The following is a 15,030-nucleotide window of genomic DNA, read 5'->3' on the forward strand; positions in this document are numbered from 1 at the left end:
TATTCACAGTACATGCTTTTGACATGGCAAAGTACAATACAGTACTGTATTTCGATACCAGCTTCTGGTACAGGCTCTTGTGATATCACGCATTTACACCTACATTACATTTAAACCTCCGCAGATGATCCAGAATGTAGCAGCATGTCTGGTCTTAAACCAGCCCAGAACAGCACACGTCACCCAGCTGTTAATCTCGCTTCACTGGCTTCCAGTAGCAGCTCAAATCAAATTCAAAGCTCTTCTTCTGGCTTACAAAACATTGACAAGAATGGCCCCTGCCAACCTGGGGTCCCTCATCCAGGTCTACACTCTGCTTGTGAAAGACGCCTGGTGCTCCAAGCCCAGCACGGCTCCAAATCTCTAGCCAGACTCTTCTCCTCTGTTGTGCCCAAATGGTGGAATGAATTACCTAACTCCAGACAATCCACAGAGCCCCTCTCTACCTTTAAGAGAAATCTGAAAACTCATCTGTTCAATAAACACTTGTGCTGCTCACCCGTCTCCTCCTTGCCCTCAGGGGTAGAATGAGTTAGTAGGTCTAGGAATCAGCTCTTATAATTTTTTAGCACTACTACTGAATGTTGTTGAAGTTTGAAGTATACTGTTGCAGCAATTAATTGTTGGCTTGTTGATAATTTTACTAATGAAAATGAAACTTTCTTTAGAAAAAAGAGAACTTGAATAAAAGGCAGCCTAATAACATCTTCAAATCACCACAACAATCGGATGTGAGAAACATTCCTAGGAGGTGTATTAATTTTTAAAGTTTGAACCACAGCCCATCTGGAATGACTGGGGAGATGGATTTTTTTTACCTATACTGCAGCCAGTCACCAGGGGGAGCAGTCTATGAATGAATATTCATTTGAGCACTTATAATATGTTTGTGTGTTTGCACCAGTCCTTACAGAAAGACCTTGTTTTATTTCTTTATGTCTTTGGACAAGAATGATATGATGTGCTACATCGTCTCTCACTCCCTGAATGAAATTGGATGTAAAATATGTCCTGTATATGAATCTATAATACATACCCCAGATATGTCTGCCACTCTGTGGATTGGGACCTCCTTCTTGCTGTGCAGCCCTTTTCCATTCTTGATGGCCCTGCAGTCAAATAAACATTAAGTGCACACAAAATTACACAAGTCTGTCATCATTACCGCACAGCAAATTACATGAAGAAAGCACAAGAATGGAGGTATGGAAGCTCCTTGAGCTAACATAAGGATAGGATGTAAATTCATACTAGTTTCCCTTTCCCTGAACTGCCATTATGGCTCAGCTGGAAGCGCTAAGGAGAGCTTTTTGTCCCTCACAATGCAATCCATAGGCTTAAGATGAAAAAGGAATAATAATGGAAGGGATATTTTTGTAAGAATAGCTGGATGACGAGAAATAGAAAGACAGGGGTTGCTTCTTCGCAGTCAGGGGTTTTAGCCATGATGACTGGCTTTGGTTATCGCTGCGTTAGCCTCAAGGGCCAAATGAGATGCTGCTGTGGAGTGTAATCGTTCCACCTATGGGTCTTTGAGAAGCAGGCCACTGCTGCTAAAGTGGGTGCATTTATACAAGCATGTATATATGTGCATTTAATAGCCAGGGGGAGGTTTCTTGAAGGCTGCGGGCAATTGGCCTCGTGCAGTGGGAACTAAAAATACAACCGAGGCTGGGAGACAGAAACCTCTCATCAGCTCTAATAAGACCTCACCAGGGACGGAGAAAGGATGAGAGAAAGGGGGGAGAGAAAGAGCAAGAGAGGAAAGGGAGAGGACCAAGGCCAAAGAAGGACAGAATTGAAAAAAAGGTGGGAAAAGGAGGACAAAATGTGCAAAAGAAGAAAGAGGTGGAGGGAGACAGAGGGCCACTGGCCGGTGACCATGCACCGAAGAAAGTCCTATAAAAAGAAGCTGCGCCTGCATCTGCTCTACCTATAGCAAGCAGATCTTAATCTATGGTGGAGTAATAAAGCTTGTACTAAATCTCTCCACTGCACCTCCACATAATTATATTCATAGGGCCGGTCTGAAGAGAGCTACTGATTTAGCATCCCTGCTTGGTGTGCTTGTGTCGAGGCATGTTTGTTAGAAAAGAAACACGTAGGAGTGTAAATGTGAGAGCATGGCATGTTTCTAAGGGGGGATGCAGCAACAGCTGTGATAGGCTGGGACTTACAATAGTGTCACAGTGGGAATAAATTCAGAAAAATAATAACAAGTGAGTTGCTAACCTGTGCCACGCTGGTTACAGCAGAAAATGCAAAAGCAATTTGCCTCAAGGTCAGTTTCAATTTGCTTTTTATCCCAAGAGCAAAAAAATTTGTCAAGGTTATGCACAACTCGTGGATGGCAGAGCGTGAGCGTTGTGATTAGTACGCATGAGAGAGACATTGTGTGGCTGTGCAGGTTCATGTAGTAAAGAAAAAAAGAGATGGAAGGAGTGAATGTGTAAAAGAGAGAGTGTGTGTGTGTATGTGTGTGTGTGTTCCTCACCGTGCCTCTGCGGCAAGCAGCTCGTCGTAGTGGGAGGAGCGCTGGTCGTCATCCTGTCTGTATCTGATGACTGTGGCCAGGCCTTTGCTGACCAGAGCCTCCGCTATGTTACTGAAAGAAAAGGAGGGGGGAAAGAGAAGGAGAGAGATTACTTTAATAATAAAAACAACGAGCTAAACCTCCCCCATGGCTTCACACTGAATTAAAAGTCAGCAAGAACGACGAGAAGAAAATAAGGACATGAGAAATCCCAAAGGTGGTTTGCTAAGGAACAAAGGGCACCTAAATGTTGACATAGCACACTTGACTAACCACTTTGTTGCTGTGTTACTGATATATAGAAGAGAAGATGAAGGGCAGAAGAGAGGAGTGTTGTGTTTGTTGTACAACACTAAGTGGATAGCCTTTGAACATCAGTGTTCTAGATGAAACGTGGGAAGGGGAAGAAAAGTTGAACTTGAGTCATCCACTGTATACTTCTGTCCCCTTGTTGCACAAAGTTATAGTCCAAGTTTTCATTGTTAATTATAAGTTCATTTCATTTTCTAATATATATTAAGCTAGAACTTGTGTTTTAAGTTCCAAAACAGACTTTATACTAGTGAGGTAATCAAAATTAGGGATACACCGGTACCGATTTGTGGTATTGGTGTATCGGTGTCCCTCAAGGCTCAATAGGTGTTAGTGGGAAGAGATCCACGGTGCCAGGCAAACAGCTCTGTGCTACTTGATTTGAAATGTTGCCTCTGATGCATTAGCTTTGTTTTTTGCTGCATTACCAGTCAACAGGGGATAAAAGTTTATATTTGAAAAGAACTTGTGTACATTCTGAATAATTGTTTTGATGGTAAACATTTCGATATTTTAGAGTTTAAATAAATATTAACTTCAGTAATTCCATATTCTCACTTTTTGCCTTTTACCCAAAACATTACCGGTCTTATCCCACAGTAGGGCATGCAGGTTGTTATCTAACACTGGTATCGGCCAATACCAAAGCCCAGGTATTGGTATCGGAACCAGAAAAGTTGGATCGTGCATCCCTAGTTGAAATGTTCAATATTTCTATACTTTTCAATAAAACATGCTTTAAAGTGATACAGCATGCTTTTTCAAATTAGATAAAATATAAAGGAGTTGAAATGTATGAAAAGGACACATCTAAGGTCATATTTTTAGCACCAACTCCTTAGCACGGAAGAGAGAGCTCCAGTTACATAGAGATTAAGTTGAAGGAGCAATCGCTGCTAATCAAAACAAAACAGTGAAACAGAAAATATGACACTCTTATCAGTGTCAAAAATGTTGGTTTCTGTTGGGTGACTTTTCTGTTCTAACGCTGTTTGCCAACAATGCAACATAAGTTGTAAAGGAGATCATTTTTAGAAGGCAGACTTTACACTCTTAAAGGTTGCCAAAAAATTTCCCCATTTGAACACTTCTCAACATAACCCACTTTGAAGTGTTATAGTCTGTACTATTTTTGTATCAGATAGTATTACAAAGTATTTAAACGTACAAAAATACAGCTCTACAGCCATATTTTTAGTTCAAACTGCTAAAGCAGTTGAGTCACATAGAGATAAAGTGAAGGGAGCAAGCTCTGCAAATGAAAACAAAACAGTGAAACAGAAAATAAGACGCTCTTATCAGTGTGAAAAATGCCGGTCTCCTTTTTTGTGACTTTTTGTTCTAACACTGCCTGACAACGAAACAAAAGATGCCTGAGAGATCAATTTTGGTTGAAACAGGTGTCAATATCACTTCTCCGGTATTGTAAGAAGTTCGTAATTCTTTACGCAGGTATGATGTTTGCATTGACTTGTTGCCTTACACTCTTCCCTGCTCATCTCAGTTGGCTGTATACTGTTTTCCCAGTTGTTTACTGTGGGAACTTCCTTCTGGTATAAACAGAGAAAGAGTCACCATTATGTAAGCGTTCTCCCTCCTGCATGGCCTACCCAGCCGCCCTCTGAAAACAAGGTATTTTAAGTTTGTCTGACAGGTACAAGAGTGAAAAGCAAATCCTGAAAATATCATGGCTGGGATGTCCTGATATAATCCAGAAATGTGTGAGAAGGGATATAGATTTTTACATTGTATATATTTTTTTGTTTTCCAGAAATAAGATAAAACATTGTGTTATGTATTTCCTCCGTGGCAATAACTTTATTAAGATGTATCAAGTGTGGCACACATGCCTCAAATGCAGGGCTTTAAAACTTTTAACAACTAGCTCAATCAGGCTCTGTCTCATCTCATTTACCACATAACAAAACTTTGAACAATAAAATGCCCAAAAGGTCAAATATATCTCCCCCGCTGACTAGCCTCACCCCTCGACCTCGACATCCGCAATGTAAACTGTTTTCTGTGGAGCAGAGCAGCTGGTTTAGCTGACTAATGCTGGGCTCTAATTGGCAGGTCATGCGGTCAGGTCCTGACCTGTACACACATGCTTTATCGGGAAGCAAGACTGTTTGTTCTCTGACGAAGATGTCCAAGTTTCCCAGTGTGCATAAAACTGTTCTTTGTGCTAAAGAGCCCAGAATTAGACTGATAGGGAGAAGCAGAAGATAAGTGAGCCTTTCAGCTTTTTTCTGTGTGAGAATGGACTTCATTTCAAGTCATGAGGCATCACAGCTCCTCTCTCCCGTTCTGATTAAATTTGAACCACTGAGTAGTTTAATAACGCTTAAATCTGTGGCACTGAATAAAGTACATGCTTCAAACAGATAAAACTAGATTTCTTCAAAGCCCTGTTTGTAGATAGAAAAATAATTGGTTGCACTGAAGTGACCCTTCTCATGAAAAATTAAAATACAAAGAGGCTCATTCAGGTTACTCTGGGATTCATGGTGAGATTAGGGAGTCGAGGCATTTGCAAATGATTATTGTGTGTCATCTTGCATCAAATGAACCTTATATTTAAAGCTTTATCCAGGGACAGAGCTAATGCAATGAAAGGAAATGTGTTACTGAAGAATCTCACGTTCACAAATCAAACACTGTTTGACACATTAGCAAAAGCATCTTATCTGTGGCCAAATCTGAATGGATGAGGGTGTTAGATACTGTAAGGCTTTGAAAATACATCAGTTTTACCAGCACCCTTCAGGTCCAAATTCTGGCATAAAAAAACACTTGTAAAATGTATAATTTTCAGGATTATAATTAATACTTTCTGAGCAGGTTGACTGAAACAGCCGTTTCAGGATTTTTATTTCAAGCTCCTTGAAGGAACTTTCAGTTTTGGTGATTTTGGTGCCCCTTGTGGACAGAAATGCCAATCTTGCCTTAGTTAAGTGATGGATTTTTTTTTTATCGTTTTCAATCGGTATCTTATTTTCTTTGTCAATCTCTGTCAGTCTTTACAGGAGTATATGAAAACCTATCCTGTGACAGTGATTACTAGCTCTGAAAAACACTCCACATTGTTGGTCTTGTTAATTTTAAGTTCATAACCAAGTTTAAATTCTTTAAAGGGGTTTGAAAGCCAGAGTTTGAAAGTTTGAAAGATATATTTCATTCAAAATGAGCTGTCATTTTCTGATAAATACTATCATGTGACTGTGAAATGCCTCCCTTCTTGTAAACATTTGCAGTTAGAAAATCTTAACAAGGTTGTTACTTTGGCCTGCTGTACATCCAGCTGACCAACTCCTTTACAGTGATTAAACCTTTTTAAAATTACAAAACAGAGACAGATTTTGATCTGTTTTATCACTCATCAGGATTTCCTTACAGGAGCTTTAATCAGCGACCATAGATCATTTTATCTGCCTGCTTTTGCATCACTTTGCTTTGAAGGATATTTTTTACCTTCAACTTTTTTAAGACTTGCATTCTTTTATTGAGCAGTTTAAATACTTGTTTGGCAATTTATGAGTGCACTCATTGTTTAACCCTGGCTAAATGAGAATCCAATAGACACAATAAGAAAACAACATCAAGAGACATAAATAAAAGGAGAGTATTCAGTGTGTGCAAGGGGGAGTCGCTTCCTCACTAGCAATCAGGGGATAACAGTTGTGGTGTGCTGATATGTGTTAAGGATCCACAAGTGTTTTTCAACACAACTAATTTTAGATAGGAATGTCCCAATCAGGATAACAATACAACTTTTCAATATCTAATATGTGCCTGTACCAATCCAACACCTGTAATCAGGACATCCTTTTTCCCTTGCTACGCCAATCTGGATTGTACCAGGTTGGATGTCAAGATAGGGGAGGATTTAAGGATGTTTCCTTCGAATGAACTTATGTTAACTCTAGCTTGATGAGAGTTATTGTACATTTAAAAGGATTACTTTTAGAAATGTGATATTTCCAGTGCTTCTTTTTGCTTCAACAGTCTGTGTAATTGTCCCCTGTTAGTTACAATGTGGTTTTAACCAAGAAGTACCAAAGCTTTTGTTAAATCTATACACTCGCTTTGTAAGCTCATGAGGGAGTGAGTGTTCTTTTGTTTTGTAATGGCTCCATTTCTGGATGTATTCTGATGTTAAGATAAAGTAAAAGCAGGACTCTGAGCCAAGTCCCAAAACTGTGTGATTTTTCCCCCTCAGATCTTTCAGCACTGCTGGTTAACGTCCTGATTAACAAGGTTTTGAAAGCCATACCAGAACAGCGTTTTACTTACATGCCGCCGATTGTGACTGTGGCACAGGTGCGTTCTGCAAAGGCAGGGGTGCTTTCTCCTGGACCGGTGGCTGCTCTGATGTAGTCGACTGTCACATTGACCTAAAGGGGCAAACAGCCAGGAAAGGAGGTCAAATACGGCACCAGAAGTGACATAAACGGAAAGCAACACCAGTTATTGTAACAATAAGTGTAGGGGGTATTTGGATTTGTGTGTGTGTGGATCTGTGTTTGTCCCACTTCTCAAGGTCACCCCTAGTCAGTGTGAATCACATCAGGCGGCGCTGTAGATCTCCCCAGAGGAGGAGTATTAACACACAGTGGGTGTTTGGGACAATACACACACACACAAACATACACACACACTGAGGGAACAGTGATAGAACCCACATGACCCTACGCTGTGTGTTCTCTAAACAGCTCCCCAGGGATATTCTCCATTCCTCCCACCCTGAAGATACAATTTTTGTCACTCAGCTGTGTGTGTTGTGTTTGTGTGTTTTTGCGAGTACACAGAGGCTTGTGATGGGGAAAGCCTGCTTTGTGGACCCAGACGCAGGCAGACAGTGCCGACAGCAGGGATGCAGCCACACCGGGTACACATGATCGGCAGTTAAAGAGCTACGTGTCAACGGCGTCGGAAGTGTGATGTGTGAAAAAGTGTGATGATGGGGAGGGAGGGAAGGAAAGCAAAGAGAAGAATCAGTGGGAAATCTGGCTCTGCATCACAGTGTCATAGCTTAGACACAAGTTAAATAGAGACAATGCAGACAGGCCTATTACCAGAACATGAAAGAGATGCCAACCAGGACACACAGAGATGTGGGCTTGTCATTAGATGGACGGGATGGGGACGTGGTGACGTGAGGAACAGAGGCGCTTCTGTCAGAGCTGAATGGATGTGGTTGAGCTTATTGTTCTGCAGGAAGTACTGTCTGCATATCAAGCGCAGATGGAAATTGAAAAGGATTCCAGGGAATGGATTATGGGTTTTGGAGGCAATGGAATGGGAGCAACATTAAATACAAATGAGTGCGCCGCTAAAACTACTACAGCCCGGAAAATAGAGGTGTCATGGAGATACTAAAAATGAGTCATGATATCAAAGTTTTATGTTTTGGTTGACAACTCGAGGGCTGGAAACTGGCAAGAGAAATCTTAAATGAGAAAAAAAACCTTAGAAAAAGCAGGTACTGGAGAAAAATGTGGTATTTAGCAAGGCAAGTTTGAGAAAATAAACTTATCTGGTACTAGAACTTGGTGGATTTGAAGCCTATAAAAATAACAATGGCCACCCCCATTTGTTTTCAAAGATAAGTTATAGAGCCAAAACATTGCGGTCGCTGTATTAGATTTGCCAACTTTAATTTATTTTCAGCTAAAAGTGGAACCAATGCTATAATGGTAGCCTGTCAATCAAATCAGCTAGGCCCTATATCCTGTCTACTGCCTTCATATAAACTTAAAAAATAAAAAACTTGTGCTTGGCAGATTATTTCTTTGTTGTTACAATGCGTCTTCATAAAAAATCGTACACTGTAAAAAAACCTTTGTTTCACTTTTAAATGGAGCCGCATCTGTAAAGAACATACATTTGTGAGATGAATGGCAGAGCTGAGGATGTGGGTTGCACCCATGACAAATTTGCAAAATCTTTGCAGATGCCAGTCAGTTCATTCTACTGTTGCCATTTGATTATCTTTGGAAAAAGTAACAAAAAATGTCCTTCCTTCTTGCACAAATTGGGTAAAGTTAATGCCTACAATGGGGCTCTTTAGAACGCTACTAATAACATTTTTTACATTTTTATTTATAAAGCCCTTTTCATCTAAGGATCTCAAAGTGCTACAACTTCATACGAACAGAGGATAAGTAATTAGAAAAGATAAAAAGATAAAAGGTGGCAACAAGAAAGTTTAAAAAAAGAAGAGCAATTAAAAACTAATTCAAAACAGCTTGGGACAGGAAATCTTAAAAGCCACAGAGTTGGCTAAAAGCTTTCCTCACAAGAAATGTCTTCAGCCCCTTTTTTAACAGCCGGTGGAGTTTGTGGCTCTTAGGTTGTCAGGTAGGGCAATTCCAAAGATGTGGGGCAGTGGCACAGAAGGCCCTATCACCCATAGTCCTCAACCTGGTCCGTGGTGTATGGATGAGGTTTGAGTGGGTGGAGTGGAGGGAGTGTGTAATAACATGGTTTTAAGAATAATTCTACAAAACGATGTTGGAGAATCTGTGATATTGTGGGTGACCATACCCACTTATGTTAGGAATGTCCAAGATAATGAGGCCTTTTTGGACCAGTGTCAAAAGAAGAGAAAATCCTAGAAATGGACCCTTTGGTGTTTCTCTTGCAAATTTAGCCTGGATACCTGAGGCCTGTAATATGAAGCGGTAATAACACATTCAGGATCTCTTTCTGTTACTTGGTTTGTTCTGATAGTACTGATAAGTGGATATCAACTCAGTAAGTGAACCCAGGGTTTTCCAGTCTTGGTCGGTGTTGGCAGTGTCTACCCAATCACACATGAAGAAATGGGAGAAACCCTGCACAGCAGCCTGTTTTACCCAGTAGACATTTAGAAATATGAAGAACTCAAACACATCATCCAGGCCAAAAGTACCACTGTTGCCGCAGCAAAAACCAGGAAGCCTGGCAGAAAATTACCAGCTCTGTTAATGTATAAATTTGTGAAATTATACAATATTTATTTATTGAACAGTATAAAAGGACAGCGCTCTGATTACTCACTTTATTACGGCAAAGACATTTGGGGCAGAGTGTCTTCTCAGTGCCTTTTCTTTGATTTATATTTTCCATATGGTTCTTTTAAGGCTCAGTATTGTAAATAAATAATTACATAAACTGTCACCATATTCTTATAAGTGATTAAGACTTGAGCTATTCTAAAAGAGAATTATTTGTCGTTCCTGGCTGTAAAACAGGTTTAATTCTGCTAAAAAAATTGTGGGCAATACCATAAAAGACCAGGCACTGGTATTAAAAGTAATAAGATATGGGATATCTTTAGCTTTGATTCGCATACAGACACAAACTTGACATATTAAATCAATCCTTGTGTGACATTTTTATACCGGTTGCATCACTCGTTTGAGGAGGAGATTAAAAACACAGGAGCAGAATACAACGCTGGATGCTACAAGATGTGAAACCAGAGCACCAGTAGCTCGCCATTAAGCCAGATGATGACAGATTATAAACTCTGACCATGCGATGTTAGATTAGGAGGAGTTTCCAGGCCCATTTTCCACGGGCCATCTAACCGATCTCCTGATAAGGCAAAGCTATCTATAAGAACCCCCAGAGGAGAGGGAGGCAGAGGGGGGAGACAGTGGATGGATTTAGACAGTGGGGGAGTGATAAGGACAAGAACAGGAGGGGAAACAAAATGTTTTTGTTCTGCTGAGTTGACGAGCAGCTGGGGGATTTAGTTTGCACTGCGTAAAGAATCATGTTCTTGACACGTCTGAGCATATTGATAGACAACATGACGTACAAAACTGAAGCCAAAAACACTCATTTAAAGGCCATAAACTAGACAGTTTGATGCAAATTTGTAATGAGGCTGGTCTTTCGTAGGAAAAATGTACATTATATATATAATGTACAACAATCGATGGCCGAACCGATCGTTTCTGTTACATTCTCAAAGTCAAGAAATCTAACCTGGGATGAGCTTTTGTAACAGGGTTAAGGAGAGCATTGCTCAAGTTGGAGTATTCTATCAGAGTTGATTATTAGCTGTGCTTTCATGCAGATATTTATGCCAGTGAAGATAAATGTTGTGCGCCTGCTTTTGCTTTCCACATTCTCACATATAACATAGCTTGCTATAACTGGTCAGAACTACTTGAGTTACCAACAGAAGCCAAAAGATTTCCCATGCTAGAAATCAAAATCTCTTTGTCCAGATTCTACATTGCTAGATACATTTTGAAAGCACTGAATGACTTCATACCAATGTTCTTAAAATAACACTGCATGAGAGGAAGTACATTATGACAGCAACTATAAATTACTTCATTTGTTGGGTATTTTGATTTCAAAGTTTGACCTTCGGGTTGGGATGGGTATTGAATTTAGTACTTTTATAGATACCGACCGATTTCTATCTGAAGTACCAAGTAGTGTTTCACGTAAAATCAAAAGGTACCAAATTTATGTACCTAATCGTATCCTTGTGACTGTGAGGGAGTGGAAGAGTAGGAGATTTTCCATGCTGGACATGAACACAATATTGCAAGTTTATATATTGAGAAATAAGTATGGTAAATTGAAAAACTTTGAGATTCTATTATTAAATGAATAAATATTTAATACCACAAAAAATTGGTACCTTTGAGTACTGATACCGATTGCCAGAAATCAGGCTTTAGTGCCATGTCATTTCAAATGTTAAAGGTACCCATCCCTACTTTTGGCCCTTCTGTTAACTGGTGGAGGGGCAGGTAATGAGTGAGGAGGCTTAGAATATTTTGGCTTTACTTTGGGGAAGCTGTTATGACCTGCGCCTTTTTGTGAACAATGTTTTTTTTTTGTGTGTGTTTTTTATCATAGCAGTTAAAAAGAGTATTAAGTGTTCCTAACTTGTAAGCGTTACAAAGAGATTTACAACACATTATAAAAGTAAAGGCGATGTTATACCCAATTTTGGACCCAAAACTGTAATAAAGCACCTAAGTGTAGTAACGATTCCTGAACAAGAAATGTTATAAGACATCAGAGCCCGCACTGGCTTAGCATGGGTGCTTTTTCTAGACCCGACAAAGTAAAAGGCTTCTATCTCTGATCAAGTGTAGGAGGGTTTATGTTTGCTCAAGCAAAGTAAACACCTGTCACCTGCACCTTTTCATCAAACCCACAGCCGCTACCTTTTTGTTCTGTTTCTTGTTTGCAGACTGAGCTTCCAACAAAAATATATTGAAAATGATCAAACAAACTAGGGTCAAAACTTTTTAATCAAAAAGGTGTATAACTTATTGGAAGAAAGTCTTCAAACACAGTTAAGCTGGTGCTGCTGAAGAGTTTAATGAGCCAAAAAAACAGGCATAGACTGAGCAGGCCTACACACAGGTGGACAGCTGAGATGAGCCAATCACAGCAGGTCTGAATAAATGAGTGCCCTCAAGCCCTGGACTGGCAAAGAAAAGCAACAAAGACAGAGGGATGATGTTGAGAAAAAAAGCTTAAAAGGGAGAGCATGAGAAAGAGCATGGTAATAAGAAGAATGAATCAGAGCGCGTGTGTGAGCAAGCGTGTGTGTGAGAGGGGTGCCCACGTTGCTGCTGTGTTTTTAGCCGGTTGTAATCGCAGCTGGCTATCAATTAATGAAGTGAGCCGTGCTGGAAGAAAAATATCCTGAGGCTGGGAAGGCACAACTCTAGGAAAGAAAAGAAAGACGAGGGAGCCCCATCTGGAGGTTTCAAACAGGGGACCTGGTGACGCTTCTGTTTGAATGCTTTTGCATCTGTTTAAACACACACCTCCAGATTTCCCCCCAAAAAAACTGAGTTGAAATACACACCGCATCCAATAGCAAATTGCACACAAGGCGTTCTCAGTGCATGCACACAAATGAGGGGGGTTTGGGGGGTTCTGGCGCTAACAGTACTACACACACAGCTGCATAACAGGAGCCACTTTGAGCACGCAGGATTATCCGAATGTGCTCAACCCTGATAAGTGGCTTAATTCAACGTTTCCACTGGACTTTTTTTCTGCTGAGGCTGAGACCCAGGCGCACAAGAAGCACTACTTATAAAGTTAGCCAAATCAAGCTTTTTGGGATTATGTCACCATGCAAGCGGTGCCGTTTCAATGCGGGTGGGGAAATATGAAAGCCGTGAAGACAGACAGGTGGATGCAAAGTGACGGAGAGAAAAGAGAGACGGGGAAATTGCCACTGTGCATATTCAGCTCACTTTAAAGGGAGCGTTTAAAAGTTTTCAAACATACAACAACAAATGATCACATGTAGATATCACTGAATTAAATGTTTCGCAGAGCTGGCAGAAAAAGCACAGCAAGCATGAAAGTGATTGCGCATTTATGGTTGTTGATTTTGATTTTTAAAACCATCTGTTCCTGCAAATTCCTCCTACGAAGATCAAACCAGGTATGGCACCTTTCTGCATTTAAAATCTATCAAATATAGACTCCACTTGGCAGGAGAAAGAGAGGAAAAAAGGCCATCTTTTGAATATGGATATTAGATATGCTTTATAAAAGATCAAAAGCGCCCTGCTCTCCTTATAGAGATGAGGAATAGGAGGTTTAATAGGAAAAAAAAGCATTTAATGTCGCTTTATACTCCTAAAGCGGAGCGGGGGCATTAGGGCTTGGAGCTTTTGCTCGGCACGCAGAGACTCGTAGTTAATGCTTAGTCACGTCCTGGCAGGTTTAGTCAGGGGAAAATCTGCTTGTTTTCCAATTCATGTAATGTACTGCACACCAATGCGACTTCTGGCTTTATGAAAAGGAATGCTGTGAAGGTGAATACCTGTGGCTCACTCTGACACCCCGACACTGACTTAGCTTAGTCCAGTTTGAGCAAGATTATGTAAAGATACGCTTTCTTTGATGTGATTTGTGCTTGTACTTCTGAAGATGACTCACCTAGTCTTCCTCCTCTTAGATTCAGGAAAGACTCAGAGTATTTCCTTTAAATCCATCAGGTCCAGGCCCAATTACCCCTCAACTGTATGGGTAAAATCTTTGTTTCTGTTTGTGTCAAAGGGAGGAAAGATAAAAGTGTGTCTCTCCTGAGCAGAATTTCAGGGAAAGCGATGGTCTTAGAGTCTTCTCCTAATGCTTACTGCTCCAAATCTGTCTCTGCAGAGCTTAGTGTTTGGAGACAGGATGACAGTAAGTGGGTCGACTAAACTCCTCGCCTTGTTGGGAGTGCAACATGCATCTGTACGCCTGTGCTCCTACCTGCATCCGACTTGACAGCTCAAGTAGGCCAAGGTGGCATGGATTAACATTACAGCTATGAAGGTTAAGTATTGTGCTCACATATAAACACTCAACCGCAGAGAGTCTGTTTGATTTCATCCGAACTAATTCTTTTATGTTGCCAAGGATGCTGAAGCAGCGGATGCTTGTACCTACAAAAACCTGGCTCATAATCATTTAAAAGAAATTCAGATACGTAGTGACGGAGGCCTTAATTCAGAGCTTTTGCTCGGTGTCTTAGCAACTATGAAGGGATGGGAGGAAAGCAGTGCTCCTGAGCTCTTCCGTTATTGATTTTGCAGACAGAGGAGGAAGGAGGAGGCTGCACTGTTTGGCAAATGGGTGAGAGCTCTCCACTTAAATGTAACTCACTTCTATGTGCCTATAAGCACACACCTGAGAGACGAAACTTCAATACTAATGCAATGTAGAGGAGTAAAGGGATGAATAATATATATCCAGAGAGTTCACACATATCGAAGCTGTTCTGTGTGTGACTTACAGACAGCTCGGGGAAGTTTAAAGGTGCAGTGAGTGAAAAAATGGAACATGATTTTATTTCTATGGAAAAGTTTGAAAATAATCGCTGCAATGGAAGCATTGTTTCTAGCTCAAAATTGAGTCTTTTACAATTACATATTCTAGAAACCCACATCTTTTTATCGTAGCATAAAAAACTATTGACAAAAACATTTTTGAGTTTTTTGCATTCAGATCCAGTGTTAACTTTTCATTAGTTTTAAGAGTGGTATCTATATTTTTAGGCTTCAAATTCTCCCTCTGGTACCCAAGTATTAGCATGACATGATTTACAACTCAAAGATATCCCTATTCTTTAGGGATGCACGATATATCGGTATCAATATCGGTATCGGCTGATGTCGGTCATTTTTGTAACATATCGGCATCGGCCAATGTGT

General features: G+C 40.4%; 1 protein-coding gene across 1 annotated transcript in view; it reads right to left on the bottom strand.

Moving 5' to 3' along the window:
- Positions 1 to 15,030, bottom strand: part of snd1 (staphylococcal nuclease and tudor domain containing 1) — a 229,525-nt gene that overhangs the window by 165,362 nt on the left and 49,133 nt on the right. The window contains exons 12-14 of the mRNA XM_074698290.1: positions 7,139 to 7,239; positions 2,495 to 2,605; positions 1,037 to 1,109 (exon numbers count right to left, since the gene is read on the bottom strand). Of these exons, the coding sequence (XP_074554391.1) occupies positions 1,037 to 1,109; positions 2,495 to 2,605; positions 7,139 to 7,239 (285 nt within the window). The remainder of the gene's footprint in view (positions 1 to 1,036; positions 1,110 to 2,494; positions 2,606 to 7,138; positions 7,240 to 15,030) is intronic.

The sequence above is a fragment of the Halichoeres trimaculatus genome, unplaced genomic scaffold, assembly GCF_033239565.1.
Source record: "Halichoeres trimaculatus isolate MK-OKI-2021-1 unplaced genomic scaffold, fHalTri1.1 fHalTri1_scaffold_21, whole genome shotgun sequence".
Taxonomy (NCBI): domain Eukaryota; kingdom Metazoa; phylum Chordata; class Actinopteri; order Labriformes; family Labridae; genus Halichoeres; species Halichoeres trimaculatus.